General features: G+C 55.4%; 1 protein-coding gene across 3 annotated transcripts in view; it reads left to right on the top strand.

The window, feature by feature from the left end:
* The window catches only part of PPP2R2B (protein phosphatase 2 regulatory subunit Bbeta), a 79481-nt gene that overhangs the window by 21154 nt on the left and 42765 nt on the right, over window positions 1-15562 (top strand). Inside the window, exon 1 of one of the 3 annotated variants that reach the window (XM_068159222.1) lies at window positions 3588-3749. The exons of the other annotated variants lie outside the window; for them this stretch is intronic. Coding sequence (XP_068015323.1) covers window positions 3680-3749 — 70 coding nt within the window. The 5' untranslated portion in view covers window positions 3588-3679. Of the gene's footprint in view, window positions 1-3587; window positions 3750-15562 lie in introns of those variants that run through there. 3 annotated transcript variants of the gene reach the window in all.

Below are 15562 nucleotides of genomic sequence, written 5' to 3'. Positions count from 1 at the left end.
ATAGTTTTAGAGCATGACTGGGGAATGTGCAGGAAGCTCAGGAGCCTGGTAATGGGCAGTGGGATTCACAGATGTTCTCTGGTGACCATGCAGCAGCCCAGCCTGCAAGTGAAGAGAATAGCCCTGCACGAGGCCTTCAGCAGGATGTTTACCTGCACTGTGTATCCCTGAGTGGCTGGGTGGGAATGGTCTTTACTGACCATCACAAGTTGGTGTGCTTCCTGAGCCTTCCCTGGCCTCCCAGGCTGTGCACAGGGAATGCTGATCCCTCAGGATGCTCAGCTCTGTGAAGGGCTGGAGTGCTGGTGGTCCTTCAGAAAGAAGTGTGCCTGCCCTGCTGTCTGCACCTCTGGTTCTGCATTGAACCACCAGAGTGTTGGACCAGGTGCTGCTTTGAGAAGGCTTCAGAGTATTGGGCATTGTGGTGGGGACAAGCACAGGGCTCAGCAAAGGGACAGCCCCTTTCCCTTTGGGTCATGCCTTTGGCTGACACTGACTGCATGTGGGGTAACAGGAATGTAATTACCCCATTTGTGCTGCTTAATTAGCTGCTCAGATTGGAAGTGCTCTCTACTGGAAGTGCTCTCTACTGGAATCTGCAGGCCAAGGGGTGGGGAGCACATTCGTAAATGCACTGAGAATTGGACCTGATGAGAGAAATGGTGAAAGAGCTTTAGCTGCTCTCCTTCTCAGAACATCAGTTTTGTGACAGAACCTTCAGCCAGATCAAAGCTTGGACCTGAGCAGCAGTGTGAGCTGGACTGGGTCAGGAGGGCTGCCTGCATGGGCTGCCAGCAGGGCTGCTGCCACAGGCTGCACCCCTTGGCAGTGGCACCGTGCCAGCCATCAGCTCATCAACAGATGTAACTCCCACAAGTTTAACGGACATTCTGTTATCTAGTAATACATTTAGTGGTTAAAAACACGAGGCTAGTGCTGTAACCCAGAGCAGTAATGAGAACAGATTTAGTGCCTGTGGATGTGAGGGCAGAGTGAATGGATGGAGGAAGTTTGTGCTGAGCACAAAATCAGGGGTTTGACTGAATTATTCCTGACACACTGCTTCGGCCCCACAGAAACCTGCACACGGGAGCTCTCCAGCCTCTCGTAACTGAAGCAAAAATCAGCGGAGTGGAAAGTGTTCTGGCTCTTCAGGAGATGTCAGAGCCTGTAACAGGGCAGGCACTGGGGGCTTGGAGAACTGTGGCAGCTACAAGCTGACCTTTGGCGAATTTAATCTGCAAATGGATCCCCGCTCAGGACAGCGAATGCGTTCACAGTTATTGCACCTGGGCTTTAAAGAGCTGAGGATAAATGGATTTCCTGATGCAGCCCCTATGTGCTGTGCATGACAAGCAGGTGGCTGGTGTGTGGCAGTGACAGGGGGTGCAGAGAAACTTTGCAGGACTTGTGCATGCATCATTTTAATTCTTGCACAGTGGGCAGATTTTTTCTGGTTAATAAAGGAGGAAGGGCTTGGCACTTGTTGGAATGGAAACAGAGTGGAGACGGAGCCTGCTAAGAAGGAGAATGGGGTTTGGGTTTGTGTTTGTACTTCTTAAATGATATTGCTTAGCATTGCAGAGGCTTGTGGCTTGGCTGGGTATTGCCCTGTGACCAGGGCATGCCCACTGAGGTCTGAGATATGGTAGTGTTGGCTCATTGAAAACCTGCCTTTGTTTTACTTTTCTGGAGTGCAGTAGCTTGAGCTTGATGCTCCTGTGTCTCACACAGCTGTGAACCAGCAGGTAGAGGCAATCCCATTCCTGGGTCTAGTGAAGCTTGGGTTGGTTTTAACATTTCTTCTCCTTCTCTTTTCATGTGGGAAGTCTGTTCCCTTCCTGTCCCTGTGGAGACCACAAGCACAGAGGTGTCAGTTCCCTGCCCAGAGCCAGCAGCAGTTGTGTCTTGTGGTGCCATGTGTGGTTGTATTCCCTGCACTGTAGCATGCACCCAGAGCCACCAGCCACATGAAGGTGGTTTTTAAAGGGTGATGTCACTGCTGTGACTTCATCTGTCCTGCAAGAGAGCTTTGGTGAATTCACCTTTGCACTTTGCCATGGAATCATGGCTGGGTCCTGGGCCATGTCCCAGTGGGCAGTCAGACCAACCTGTGGTTCTCAGCCACCTCATCCAGAGCAGTATCAGCTGCCACTACATTTACCTCCCTTCCAGATGTGCATCATGATTACAGTGAGGAACTCATGTTCCAGTGATGGCTCTGGGCATGGAGTCTTCAGACTCATGCGTGGCTGGTGACTGCTTCTGGCTTGTTACATCAGTGATGCCCACAGCAATGAATGGCCCATGGAGTGATGTGGTTGACTGACAAGTCCCTGAAGGTACAGACACACATGAGCAATGCCAGAGCCCTTCAAGGTGCAGTTTTACACCACTTCATGTCAGCCCCTACATGACAGCATGTCAGCAAGTGTGCTGGGCAGGCTGGCAGCTCCCACCCCGGGACATCGCCTTCCCTCACCAGGTCACAGCATGGGGCACGAAGAGCTTTTCCTGTCTCCTGCTTCTTGTCTGAGAGGACTCACAATGGTCCTCCAGAAGGCATGTGGCAGTGTGACAGCACTGAGGAGTGATGATGCTGAGGTGCTGTGGAGCAACCAGTCCACAAGCTGTGCATACTGGTTTTACTGGAATCCCTTATCCGCCTCACTCAGAAGTACTTCCCTGCAGTCGCAGCTCCCAGGCAGGCAGCATGATTTCCACAGAACCATATTGTGGGCTGTAAAATCTTGCAGCCTCCCCATGAGATTCTAGTTGTGACTACAGTTAGGAGGGGAACTGCAGCTGCAGCAGAGCGGTGTCACCACTGCAGCACAGCGTTGTCCAACACTGCTGTCCCGTTCCCTATGGGCCCCAGTAACAATAACGCAACCTGCTGATGGGGGCACCGAGCTCTCAGGACAGCTCCTGTGGTGTTGCAGAGCTGTGCTCTGCCAAAGCAGGTGCTGAGCTCCATGGCTCCTTTGCCCTGCTCTGGTCCTGTGCTGGGAGAGGCTCAAGGGATGCCAGGTTACTGTGCTTGCAAGTGGGCACAGAGTGCAAAGGTGCCGTGGGGCCTGTGTCCATGTGTGCCCAACTTTCCTGTGGCACCCAGCCAGTGCCCAGCGCTGATGAGTGAGGGCTGCTGATAGGTTTTACCTCTGGCTGAGGGTTCAGGAGCTCGGAGAATTGAAGTTGGGGACTTACCCTCCATGAGTTTCTCCTGTGTCACCAGTGGCTCGGCCAATGCCAAGGCTTACTTCTTCCCGGACAAAAAACTCACCTTAAGAGACGCCGTTCCCCTTTCGGGCAGCGGTCTGCAGTCGGGACGGGAGCATCCCCGGGACAGGGGCGTATCCCGGGACAGGACCATTTCTCGGGGCAAGGGCAGAGGCAGCGCTGCGCCCCTCCCGTCCGGGATGTGCCGAGCACGACGGGACGGGTGGAGCGCGGCGCTGCACCGTGCCGATCCCGTGTCATGCCGAACCAGGCCGTGCCGATTCGCTCCGTGCAGAGCCGAGCCGTTCCGTGCCGTATGGGAGGAGCCAGCGGGCTCCGCCGCCCCTGCGCCCCCCCCCACCGCCGCATTTCGCGGCCGGCCGCCGGAGCAGGGCGCGGGGGGGGATGATGGATCCGCGGCTGCGGTTGCTGACGCCCCGCGCCCGCCAGCCCGCCGTCAATGGAGGAGGACGTTGAGAGCCGCAAGATCAGCGGCAGCTTCCTGCGGGACCACAGCTATGCCACGGAAGGTGAGCCGCAGCCGCTGGGGGGTAAACCGCTGCCCACCCGCAGCAGGTGGGGGACGCCCCGCGCCGGTCCCCGGCCCCGGTTCCCCGGCCCCGGCTTCTGCCCACATTCGTCCCATCCTTCTCCCGTCGCTTTCCCCGCACCTCTGGCCGCGCTGGCGGGGCTGCTGCTGGCGCCGGGGCCGGGCATCGCTCCCCGCCGGGCCGAGCCGGGCAGCCCCGCGGCGGCACGGCCCGGGTGCGGCGCAGGGGTCCCGGGCGTCCGTGCGAGCTGCGCCGTGCGGCGGACCCGCTCCGGTGACTCAGCAGCGCCGGTGCCACTGGGTCCCTCCCGCCGGGGCGGGCTCCCCTGAGCCGATCTTGCGGGGCTCCGGGACCTCCGCAGCGCTCAGCCGGGCTGATGCCACCGGAGCCGCGGCCAGTGCCCAGTCGGAGAACCGGCTGCCGAGTCGGAGAACCGGGAGCCTCCCTCCAGGAGCCCCTAGCCTGAGCTCGGGAGCTGGAGCGGGCCGGGGCAGAGCCTGCCCCGCCCGGCCGGTTCCCCCGACCCTGGTTGCTTGGGCGGGAGCGGGGCGAGCTCGGGACCCTCCGCAGCCCCTTCCTCGGCGGAGCGGCGCCAATGTCCTTCCAGGGCCGGGAATTGCCGGTGGCTGCTGGGCTCACTGGGAGCGGGAGGCTGCGTTCACGGCCTCGGCGGGCAGCCCGTGGCCGTGGCTGTGTTGGCACCGGGAGGAAACGGGAGGCTGCCGCTGGCACCCCTGTTAACGAGCAGCATTGAACAGCTGTCTCGGGACCGCTTTTCCTGCAAAGCCTCTGCAGGGAGCGACGCCTGTGCAGAGCCGCGCGTTGCAGGGGCGAGAAGATGCCAGGGCTGTGGCCATGGGCAGTGGCACAGCCCGGCCGAGCCGCGGGTGCAGCCCAGCCCGGTTTCCCGTGATGGCTCGGGAGCAGCCGGTGTGGCCATGTTCGGCTCATCGCGAAGGGAGCTGCAGCCTGCACATGACGCTGCAGCCTGCCACAAAGAGACGGGCTCCACAGCCGGGTGGGGACGGAGGGGACCAAGCTGCCGCCAGCCGAGAAGCTGGTGACTTCACAGCAGCTCCGCCACAACCTGCTTCTGCTCCCCGGCTTCAGGAGGGAAATGCAGCTGCTGTGAGGCAAAATCAAACACCACCGCCATCCCTCCCGGCAGCACTGACCCCTTGCGTGGAACTTCAAAACCAGGCTCCACACCAGAGAGTCTGAACAGATTTATTAATAGCTTAATTAGTCGCTGAAGAGGCTTTCCCTTACTGTCTGATCCTCCTAAGGCTCTAGAGGAAGCCAACGCAGACAAGGCTTTGGGAATTTTATGACTCTGGCACATGGCTAAAGGAGGATTTATCTTGGCTTAATATAGTAATGGAAAGCTTTGGATACCTGGTGAGCCATGGAAAATGATCCAATGAGTTGCTGTTGCTGGTGTGTAGCTGAAATGTAAGTGCTGGTGTTGACAGCCCCCAGGGACAGAGAGGTGACACTGTGGGGCTGGTGGACAGGGAGACCCCAGTGGCCTCCTCCCTACCCACTTGCCAAGGATGTTTCTGAGAGGAATGGCAGAAGCTGGTGCCTCAGGAGAACAGTGTGAGCGCAATGGGGCCAAGCTCACAGGCTTCCCAGGCACCTGACTCACATCACCTGCTGCTCTGCTCCATGGAAGGATGACTTTGCTGTTGCTGCATCAGAAAAGGGAGCTGCAGTAGCCAGCAAGTGAAAAATGGGTCTGCAGCCGCTCTGTTGTGACCTGCTGAGAACTTGGTTCTTCTGGTCAGAAGGATGGAGGGTTGAGACGAGCCTGAAGTGATTTCAGGCTGTGGCACCAGGAGGTCTGGGGGTTTTCCAGCCCAAGGTTTCAGTGATGACATCCAGCCTGTCTAGTAATCCGTGGTGAATTTCCCCAAGATGTATGCTGGTCTTTTCAGAATAACTTGGTATGTTGTACCAGAAAGCTGCAGCAAACCTCCCTGTAGAACTGACACACCCACAAGTTCTTGTGCAGTGGTGGAGCTGGAGGAGGTATCTGAGAGTGTTTCATGGCTCCCTGTTGGCTGAGAGCTCCTCCTCACCTCGTTGTGTTTAAGAGTTCTGATTCTCCATGTGGTTGTTTCTCTGGAGGAAGGCTGAACACACTTTGAAATGGTAGATCTTGCTGGGGTGGAAAAAAGAAAGCCTTTTTTATTTCTTCTACACATGAAAGCAGCATGTTCCCGAAGTGATGTGGTTGGTAACCCATCTTCTGCTTAAAATGTAAGTCCTTCTAGGTACTGTTCAGGAGGTGAAGACCGGCTTTGGAAGTGGAAGTATCTCTGGGATGTCAACAGAGGGAACAAACGGGGTTATGTAATTTGGTTGAGTGAAATGTTGTTGTCACTTAAGTAGGTCTGGTATTTTCATGCAAATGTGGGGTGAGGATGGCATTTCAGGAGCACACAGTTGAATGCCTCCTCTGGTGTGGTGGTGCCCAGAGTACTGCCAATGGAGGAAGCAGAGCCCCTGTGCTTGCTGTGCTTGGGCTGCCAGGGAATGCTGAGCTGCTGAGATGTCATGCACGCTGTGGGGCTGCTGTCACAGGGTTTGCCCTGCACAAGGAACAGTGTAAGCTGGTTCCAGGGTGGTGCCAGTAAAGTTGCTCCTGGCTCAGAGCTCACAGTGCTGCCCTGCAACAGCAGGTCTCACGTGAAGGATGTCCAGAGAATATGCTTGGTTTGTTCTGCTGCATAAATCCATCCTCATTCGCTGTGCAGCTGAGTGCCCAGCCAAAAGTAGGACAAACTGAGACTATTTGCATACAAAACAAACTATTTGAGTAGCTTCCACTTGTAGACTTGCTTGCTAGAGAAGTTGAGGGGCTCTTCAGACCCACCCTCACCCCCCAGCACTGGCCCATTTCCAGTAGCTTGACCCAAAACACCCATCTCCTGTGCTTCAAGCTGTGAGTGTTACCTTTTTGTATAGCATTGCTGTCCACCTGGCAAGTCTCTGCATTTCTTGGTGGCTTATAGTTGGATAAATGTCATCAAACAAAGGAGGAATGATGTGAACACCTCGTGCTGTGTGCCCTGCCCTGACGAGAGTGACAATGGTGACCAAGGCCCTGTGCTCAGCAGGTTCAGGTGGAATAGGAGTTGTGGCAGTCAGGCTCAGCCTGGGAGGATGCCACCTGAGGAATGAGGGTATTTCATCTCTGTAAGCATCAACCCTGTTGCAGGGCAGGGTCTTTGGTGGAGGATGGATGTTAGTCTGGGGCAGCTGGGTCTGGTGGCAGGGCTGGTTTGGGGCTAGGCCGGGCTGGCACCACCCAGGAGCAGGACCAGGAGCATAACCACTGTGCACATCTCCCCTCAGGATGCTCTCTCTCTCTCTCTGTTCCCATCCCCTTCTGATGCTGTAGAATGTCCTGGGCTCTTTGTAAAAAGCCTGTGGGGTTTGGCCCATGGTATCCATGGTTAGGCACCCCTTCTGCATGGCTTGGTACAGCCAACAGGAAGATCTCTTGCAATGTGACTGTCTGGTGTCCCAGGCACTGTGGACCTGCTCCAGGGAGGGCCCCTGAGAAGTCTGTGAGTGAGGTGTGTGTTTTGGGGTATGCACCTCATCTGTAGTCTGGTGCAAATGCCTCAGCTGCAGGTGGTACAGGTTTGGGTGCTACCCTGGCACATGTGGTTCCCATCAGTGTGCTTGAAAGAGGAGTGATGGCATTGCCTGGCACTGCCTGGGGGAGGTGACCTTGGGAGGGCTCTTGGGAGGGCTGTAGTGAGAGGCCAGCTGTGTCTTGATGCCATCCTGACCTCCCACAGAGGAATATCCCTGTCTCCTGACAGCTCTGCCAGGGAAGCATCTCCTGTGTGGATAAAAGCACAGCTGTGCTGGGGCTACATGGTGTCATGGACGTGGCATACCCACTGGATGGGAAGGCTATGACACCCCATGGCTGCTCCCTGCACCCCTTCTCCCATGGCTCTGGCTGATGCCCCAGCCAGTCCTTAATCTCCTTGAGGAGTGTTTCCCAAACTGAATAGATTTTGCCGTTGATAAATCCATCACTAAGCCTTCATTTCCTTTTCCTGCTTTAATCCTGTTACTTCCAGCTGTAACCCCCTCGCTTTTCTCAGTCATTCCCATCCTGCTTTATCCCTACCCTGCCATCCTGCTGTGGGAAGGAGTCCTGATGATGGGCTCCTTCCACTCTGATGCCAGGGATGTGGCCACCCCAGTACCTCCACCAGCACCTCAGAAGGACTTTTGGGTACCCAGAGCTGTCAGATGTGTCACAGCTTCCACTTATGGCAGAGGATGGGTTCAGGCCCTTTTGTTCTTTTCTGGGAGAGAGAAGCATTCAATGCCTTTACAACCTGACCAGCTGGTCATGAGTTTCCTTATCAGCTGATTGTGTGCCCATCCCAGGGGTTTTCCAGTCTTTACCTCTCCATGCCCACCCCAGGGATTGGGACTGGGCTGGAGGTCCCTGCAGCCTTTCCCAGCTGTCTCTGGGGAGCACATTCCTGGTTCCTGCTCATCCTCATGGAATGAGCTGCAGAAGCAGCCTGGGACTGTACCAGACCCATAGTGTCTCTTCTGGGACCCTAAAAGCTTCTCTTCTTTGCTGGGCAGTTTGCTGAGAGCTCTCTGTGACAGCTGTGGTGGCATTTGGAGGACCCATGTGTAGTCCCCAGCCCAGCAGCGAGCGAGGTGTTTGCCCAGGGCACAGCTGCGGGGTGTCTGTGTCAGAAGGCAGCAAGGTGCTGTTTGGGTTGGGATCAGCTGGGTTGGGCTTTCATTAATCTAGGAACCTCCTCAAAGATGTTGTTTTATCACATAAGCACTTTGATTACAAAACACAATCTGTCCATTATGCTTTGATGTACATATGTGTCCTGTGCTTAGTCCTCCCTTCCTCTCCCTGAGCCTGGGCTCCAGCTGGGTAGGAAGGACCCACGGACACAGCTCCTTCTCTCTAATCCAGGGATCACTGGGAGGAGAGCGGTGACTCGGCCCCGGCAGTGCCCTGTGTCAAAGCCGACTTGGGGATACTTTAATCCAGAGATTAATGAGAGAAGAGCTGTGCCTGGGGAGTCTGTAATCCCAGGATTACTGAGGGGCTGGGAGCAGGCAATGATGTGGCTTGGACCCACCACAGATGGGTCTGAGAGCCCCTGGTCACTGATAATGGCATCTGTGGGGCTCACACTGTCTGCAGGGGATGGGGATCAGCGTGTCAGCCTTCCAGTCTTTGTGCAAGGACCGTGTCAGGACCTGCTTCCTCTCTGGTGGTAGGGAAAACCGAGTCAATCCCAGCAGGCATGGACAGCAGTGTGGAGTGGTCTGGCCCTAAACCTCAGCATTTCCCTGGTCCCTGTTGCTGTAGGGGCCCATCCTCTCCTGGGACCAGCTGCATCATGCTGTGCTGTGGGTGCTCACACGTCAAGCCCAGGGGTGGTGGCACTGGAAACCTGGTCCTCAGGTTTCCACATGGGACTGTTGCACTTGGTCAAGTGGTGGTGGAGGCCCCAGGGGCTTTCCCTATGCCTTTCCTGTCCCTTCTGTGCCTCCCTCCATTTTGTGCTTTGTCTTGGGCATGCATGTTCCTCAGGCAGCTCCTGTGGTGGTGTCTAGGCTCGGTAGAGTGCTGGTGTCTGATCAGAGGGCTCCTGGAGCACTCAGGGTGATCTTTCCACTTAAGAGTGACCACGTTGTGCTGGTGCTGTGAGGTGTGAGGAGGTTGGCAAGGATGCAAGGTGTTTTGTGCTCCTGCCCTGTCCTGCAGCCACTGGCATGTGTATGAGACTGTGTTGTGGCAGAGGCACTATGAGCACCAGGGAGTAACCTGTGAAGGTCCAGTGGGGCTGCAGTCATATGAAGGGGAGCAGACCTGGGAAACGTTCCTGTGGGATAGTGAACCCTCATGATCTTTCAGCATCTGCAAGAGATTGGACAAAGTCATGGAAGCTGTCAAGGTTTACATGGCTCTGGAGGCCCCTGAGCTGCACCTTGTTAGAGGGTGGAAGAAAATGTGAGTGGAAACACTTTATGTGGTCGTCTCATTTGTGTGTATCTCCTGCTGTCTGCTGGAGGTGGGACACGGGGCTGCATGTGCTTTTGATCTGACCCAGTATGGCCTTGCTCCTGGGCAAGGCTCTCGGGGTTGCTTGTGTGAACAAGAGTCCACAGCTCTCTGCCAAGCCCCTACCTGGTGAAGTCCTGTGACTGGAAGGTCGGAAGGTCTGCCATGGCACCCAGGTTACCATCAACCACCCTAAAACTGTAGGAACTAGAGCAGAGGTGTGCCCCTGGCATGGGGCTCAGTGGTGCTCAGCTGTGCTAATAAAGGTTTCTGGAAGAGATCCTTTGAGAAGATAAATCCTAGCTCCTGGGCCACTGGTGGGGGCTGGTGGCTCCTGTAACTCCTGCAGGAGGTGTGTGCTGGCTGGCACAGGGGTGAGGTGGGCAGAGCCAAGGTGCGTTGGCAGGCAGGGTGCTGACCCAGCGGGTTAAAAATAGGAGCTGCTTCCACCCTGCTCCTCCCCATCTTGGTTACCACTGGGAGCTGGCAGAGCCAAGACTAAGGTGCTGAGCAGGCATCCAGCTGCAGGCAGGGCTGTACTGAGCTTGGACACTGCAAGGAGTGCTGAGCAGTGCCACACAGGTGCTGGCTGCTGTGGGACTGGAGTGGCGATTTGGGGTGCCAAACAATGCCAAACACATGCTCATTTCTCCTCTCAGCATCAGTGTGGTGCTGCTGTGACTGCTAGGCACCTAGCAGCCCTGTGCAGTGGCACCTGGGTCCTTTCAAAATCCCTGTGAGCTGGGGGACTGGCAACTGCCCTGCCCTGGATCTGGGCAGCTGGGGCAGAGCAAACCTGGGACTAGCCTGGGCACGCTGCTCCTGGCCCCAGCACTCCTGGACAGGGTGAGGTGCCACTGTGGCCGTCCTGCCCCCGCACCTGGGTGCCAGAGACACTGAGCACGTAGTTCATAGCTTGCCAGAAGTGCTGAGCACAGCTGGTGTCCCGGGAAAGGTGTAACTGAGCCGCAGGAGTCAACGTCTCCACTCAGAGCTGTTCTTCCAGCACCCTGCTTGTCTTTCATCTGATGCACTGTGAGCCTGACTTCTTGAGGGAAAGTATTTGGAGGGACTGGGCAGTTTGTTCTCCTGCAGCAGTTGCTGTCATGGGTGGAGCAGGGAGTGGTGCTGCTCCTCCTGCACTGTGCCCTTTGAATCCCACTGTACTTAGCAGGACCGTGTGTGGTGTGGCAGTGAGTGAGAGGAATCCTGGGTGCTGTTGTTGTCTTTGACATCCCTGTGTTATTTCCTGCCAGGTTTGCAGTGACATACAGCAGTTGCCTGAGCTGGATGGTGGTTCATGTTGCTCTTGACAGTTCAGACAGCTCCTGTCCTGAGCTAGCTGCAGCCCCTCTGCCAGGAGCTGCGTGGGTGAGCACAGCACAGTGCCAGGCGAGTGGCACAGGCTGGGGTAACACCCTGCAGGAGAGCTTTGTAGTTTTGCTGAGGCTTTTCTACAGCCTGGGTGTTTCCCATGAGCAATGCAGGCTTTGCACTCCTCCTCCATCAAGTTCAGGCTTCTCCTTGATTCCTTGGGCTTCTTAATCCTCTCATCAGTGTGGTGCTGCCTGGGCAGGGCTGGCCCATCTCAGACATGGGCTTCTGTCACTGCTGCTCTGGTGGAGGAGTGTGCTGCCCGTCCCTGCTCACGCTGGTGAATGCCCTGGGGTGTTGCCTGCTCCTTGTCTCAGGGATGGAGGCTCTGCCAAGATCTAATTGATCTAAGTGATTGCCCATTGGAATGGGCTGCCTGGGGAGGTGGTGGAGTCACTGGAGGTGTTCAGTAGGAGACTTGACAGGGTGCTTGGTTACATGGGTTAGTTGATTGGGTGGTGTTGGGTGATAGGTTGGACGCAATGATCTTGAAGGTCTCTTCCAACCTGGTTTATTCTATTCTATTCTAAGAGGAGCTTCTTAGCCCTTGCCTGGAGCCCAGATGAGCAACTATGAAGGAAACCCCAGCGCAGCCACTGCTCCTTGGTGTCATGCCCACTCTGGGTCAAGGTAAGACCCTCCCAAGCAGTGCTTGGTTAGGGAGTTTGGAGGTGGAGCAGCCATGGAGCAGGAACATACCTGCTGAGGGTGGCCCATGACACTTCTGCCTATTCTATGATTCTGTGATTTTTAGTGTGCAGCAAACATGAGTGGCAGTCATTGGGAGGGACAATGTGGCTGAGCCCCTCACTATAGCCCTTTCTGTCACAGCAAGGCCTGGCACATGGCTGTGTGATCTGTGTGGGTTTTCTGTTTCTCAGGATTTCACTGCTCAGCCCTCCTGCAATTTTTCTCGCTGCAGCTTCACTCTATTTTGGGGCCAGCTCACCAGGCTGTGGTAGATCTTTGAGGTGTGATGTGTGTCTTGGGAAGGAAGATGTCAGAGGGGCTAGAAGCTGGTGGGGGGCAGCAGGGCTTGGCAGAGACCAGAGACTCTTTCCCAGGTGGCTGGGGGATCGGGCAGGGTCCTGCCTTGGTGGCAGGGCTGTTTGTCTGCCTTGCACAGAAACGCTCTGCAGCCTTTTTGTTTCTTTGAAAAACTCTTTCCTCTCTGGCTTGTGTGCAGCGTGGCAGTGGCTGCGCAGCATGAGGGACCAGATCCCCTGAGCTAAAGCAGATCCTGTGAAAGGAAGGGTAATGGGAGCAGAAACCAGAACCCAAAGCAGCAGCCAATCTCCCATTTTGATCTGCCTTGCCCTGGGTCCCAGAGGATTCCCCAGTGCAGTCATAAAACACACCCATGATCTCCACTCCCCGTGAACGCAAACCAATCGCTGTGGTTTCCCTGCTCCTGGGCCTGTCCCTTATCCATGCTCTCTGAGTAACAATAAAACATTAATGGAGATAAAGGCTCTTATCTCCCTCACGGCTGCTTTGTCATCGGAATAACAACTTTAACTGTTAAGATTGCTGAGGTTTATAGATGCCAAGCCTGCTCAGCAAAAATAAATCATGTTCTGTAGTGCCCGTTACCAGTTCCTGCTGCTGTCTTATCTGGAGCCAGAGTGGGTGTTAACCCTCTGATAACATCCTCAAAGGGTGTTCTAAATAACTTTGTTGTTCAACTTAAAAATGCAGTTGGCTGCCTGGTTTGCTCTGCAGCTCATTCGGTGCAGGGGTGCTGAAGTGGAAACTCTCCAAAACTCTGAAGTGCAGCAGCAGTGGAGCCAGACCTGGCACAGCCACTGTTTGAGCTGCATCTCCAGTGACACTGGTCCCACACGTGTGGCTTCCCCAGTGTGCTGTTTTCCAGGGGTTTGTAGGCTTTGGAAGACAACTGGAGTGTTCAGGCTTCGTCTTGGTGCTTTCACTCTCGGTGTAGAAGCCCTCAGAGACTTACACATTGATGGCCAGATAGACACGTTTGAGCTGGTGTTTAACATGTGTCCTGGGCTGGTGTGACCCTGTGGTCAGCACCTCTTTGGGTAGTGCCCTAGCCCTCTGACCATCCTTGGGGATGGGTTGATGCCCACTGCAGCACCCAGTGACAGCCAGCTTGGGACTGGTGTTCTGTGCCCAGTGCTGGTGCTCTGGGTGTCCTGGGTATCCCTTGGTCACGGTCAGGACCAAGGACAGTAATCGAGACGCTACCTGTGGGCAGCTGTATCACCAAGGCAGTCCTGGAGTGAGCAGCCTTGGTGGTGAGTCCTGAGGCATGTCCTGTGTTCCTCTGTTAGGTCTGTAAGCAAAGTGACCTGGCTGACAAGCCTGGTGCTGGACCAGCACTGAGTGCCAGCCAGACAAAGCCCTTCTGCTACCACTCTCCCACCATTCACAGCTGATGGGCAGTGTTATCTGGGGTGGCAGAGGCTCTGCTGGTGGGCTGAGTAAATTCTACCAGGTGAGGAGGGGGAGGGAGGTCGAGGGGAGCAGAAGAGCCAGTCTTTCCTCTCTGTCCTTCTTCCCTTCCAAACCTATAGATGTCAGTTGATTTCCACCTTGCTGGCAGGTGGAGAGAGCCTCTGTTCTGAGGTTATTTGTGACTTCTGACATGGAAACTTTGCACTTGCTGCTCCAGAGCAGGAGGTAGGGTCTGCTGCTGGAGGTTAGACATCAGCAGAGGTGGAAGCTGCTCTGGCCTGGCTGTCAAGCTGTCCATGGAACTGTGCATCTGTGTGGGATCAGGGAAATGAAGGAGGGAGAATGAGAGAGGTGGTTTGTGAGAGCCCTCCTTCCCAGTCCTGAATAAACTTGGCCCTGGCTGCAGCAGGCTGGCAGACCCTTAATTACAGCAGCGTCGGGAGCAGTGGTGCTCTGTAACTGGCTCCCCACTGAAATCGCTGGCTGGCAGCAGGGCTCTGCCAGCTGTCTGCTCGCAATTGCTGCTGCCGGTGCAGACCAGCTCGGGGCAATGCTCTCAGCTGGAGGAGACAAATACTGCAGGTGTCCAGGGCTGGCTTAGTTGCCTTGCCTGCTTTCTTAGTGGAAGCCAGAGTCTCAGTGCATAGACCCATCAAAATCTTCACTGGCACCCCTGCAGCAGCTATCTTCTGCACAAAGTGGTTGTGTGAGGACCTGTGCATCTCCAGACAGGGATGTGCTGCTGCGATCTGGCTCAAATCTGGAGGTGTCCCTCCACCCCAGCTTTAGTCATGCTCTCTGTCTGGGGGTTCATGCAGCCACCATGCCACTGTGATTCCAATCTATGGAGACATGGCCATGCAGCGATGGGGTCTGCCTGCCTCGGCAGTGCCTGAGTTCCAGGAGCTTTGCTGGGCTGGAAGACACTGAATGATGCTCTGAGCCTGTGATGTCCTCATACCTGTGCTCTTTGTGTCAGAGAAGGAAGCAGACTTGGGGCTGGATGGTAGAGGCCCAGCTGCTGTAAGGAAGATCCTGACTGTTGCTAGTGAGCATGTGAGACTATGCTGAATGAGAAAGCCAGAGGGAAGTCATCTCTCAGCCAAGCTGGCCCAGCACTGGGCAGTATGCCATGCTGTTGGCACCATGAAGGTATCTCCTGGTGTGTCACATCCAGCAGTGTGCAGCTGCAAGCCCCTCTCCCCCAGTCCCAGTTAGGTCTGAGGTTCCCTTGGCTGAGTGCTTTGGTTATGGATCCTGTTTCACACTGTGGTTTGGCACCATGATGGGATATTTTCATTAGGAGCCCTGTGAAATGCAGCAGCTTGGGGTTACTGGTGAAGTAGCTCCAGCTAAAATCAGGTTACTCAGCTTTTTTTCAGTGATGCAAGTAGTGAAGAAGCATCTTTTTCAGTCATTGGGCAAAAAATTAAGTCAGAGGCCAATACTGGTGACACTACCTGGTTTAGTTCACCCAAGATTGTGTTTGTGATGCCTCATAGCCAGGGCTGTCTCTGAAGTTGATGGAACCAGATGTGTTTCTCCCCACAGGTCCTGAGATGGTCAGAGCTCAGTATTCCCTGTCAGTGTGGTGCCTGTCAGGTGACAATTCTCTCTGCTGGGAGACTGGCATAGGGATCCAGCCTGAATCAGGCCCTGGGGAATCCTTATGCAGCTGTAACATTGCCATGAGAATAGCAGTTCCTTCAGCCCTCCTCCAGCAGCAGTTCTCAAAGTGCATCACAAAAGAGCTGTGGCTTCTCACTCCTGTTTTGCTGGATTCATTGATTCTTGCCCATTAGGGCACTACCAGGCTTAGCACTGCTGGCTGAAGCTGGAGCTGAAGTCTGCAGCATTACCTTGTCTGTGCAGGGCTCTTGGGAGGAGACAGTGAGGTCTTGTCATGTTTGGACATTTGATC

This window comes from Melanerpes formicivorus, unplaced genomic scaffold (assembly GCF_026170545.1).
Source record: "Melanerpes formicivorus ecotype bairdi unplaced genomic scaffold, bMelFor1.0.p_v2 SCAF_2, whole genome shotgun sequence".
Classification (NCBI taxonomy): domain Eukaryota; kingdom Metazoa; phylum Chordata; class Aves; order Piciformes; family Picidae; genus Melanerpes; species Melanerpes formicivorus.
The sequence above is the reverse complement of the archived record's forward strand: the minus strand, read 5'-3'. Positions and strand labels throughout refer to the sequence as shown.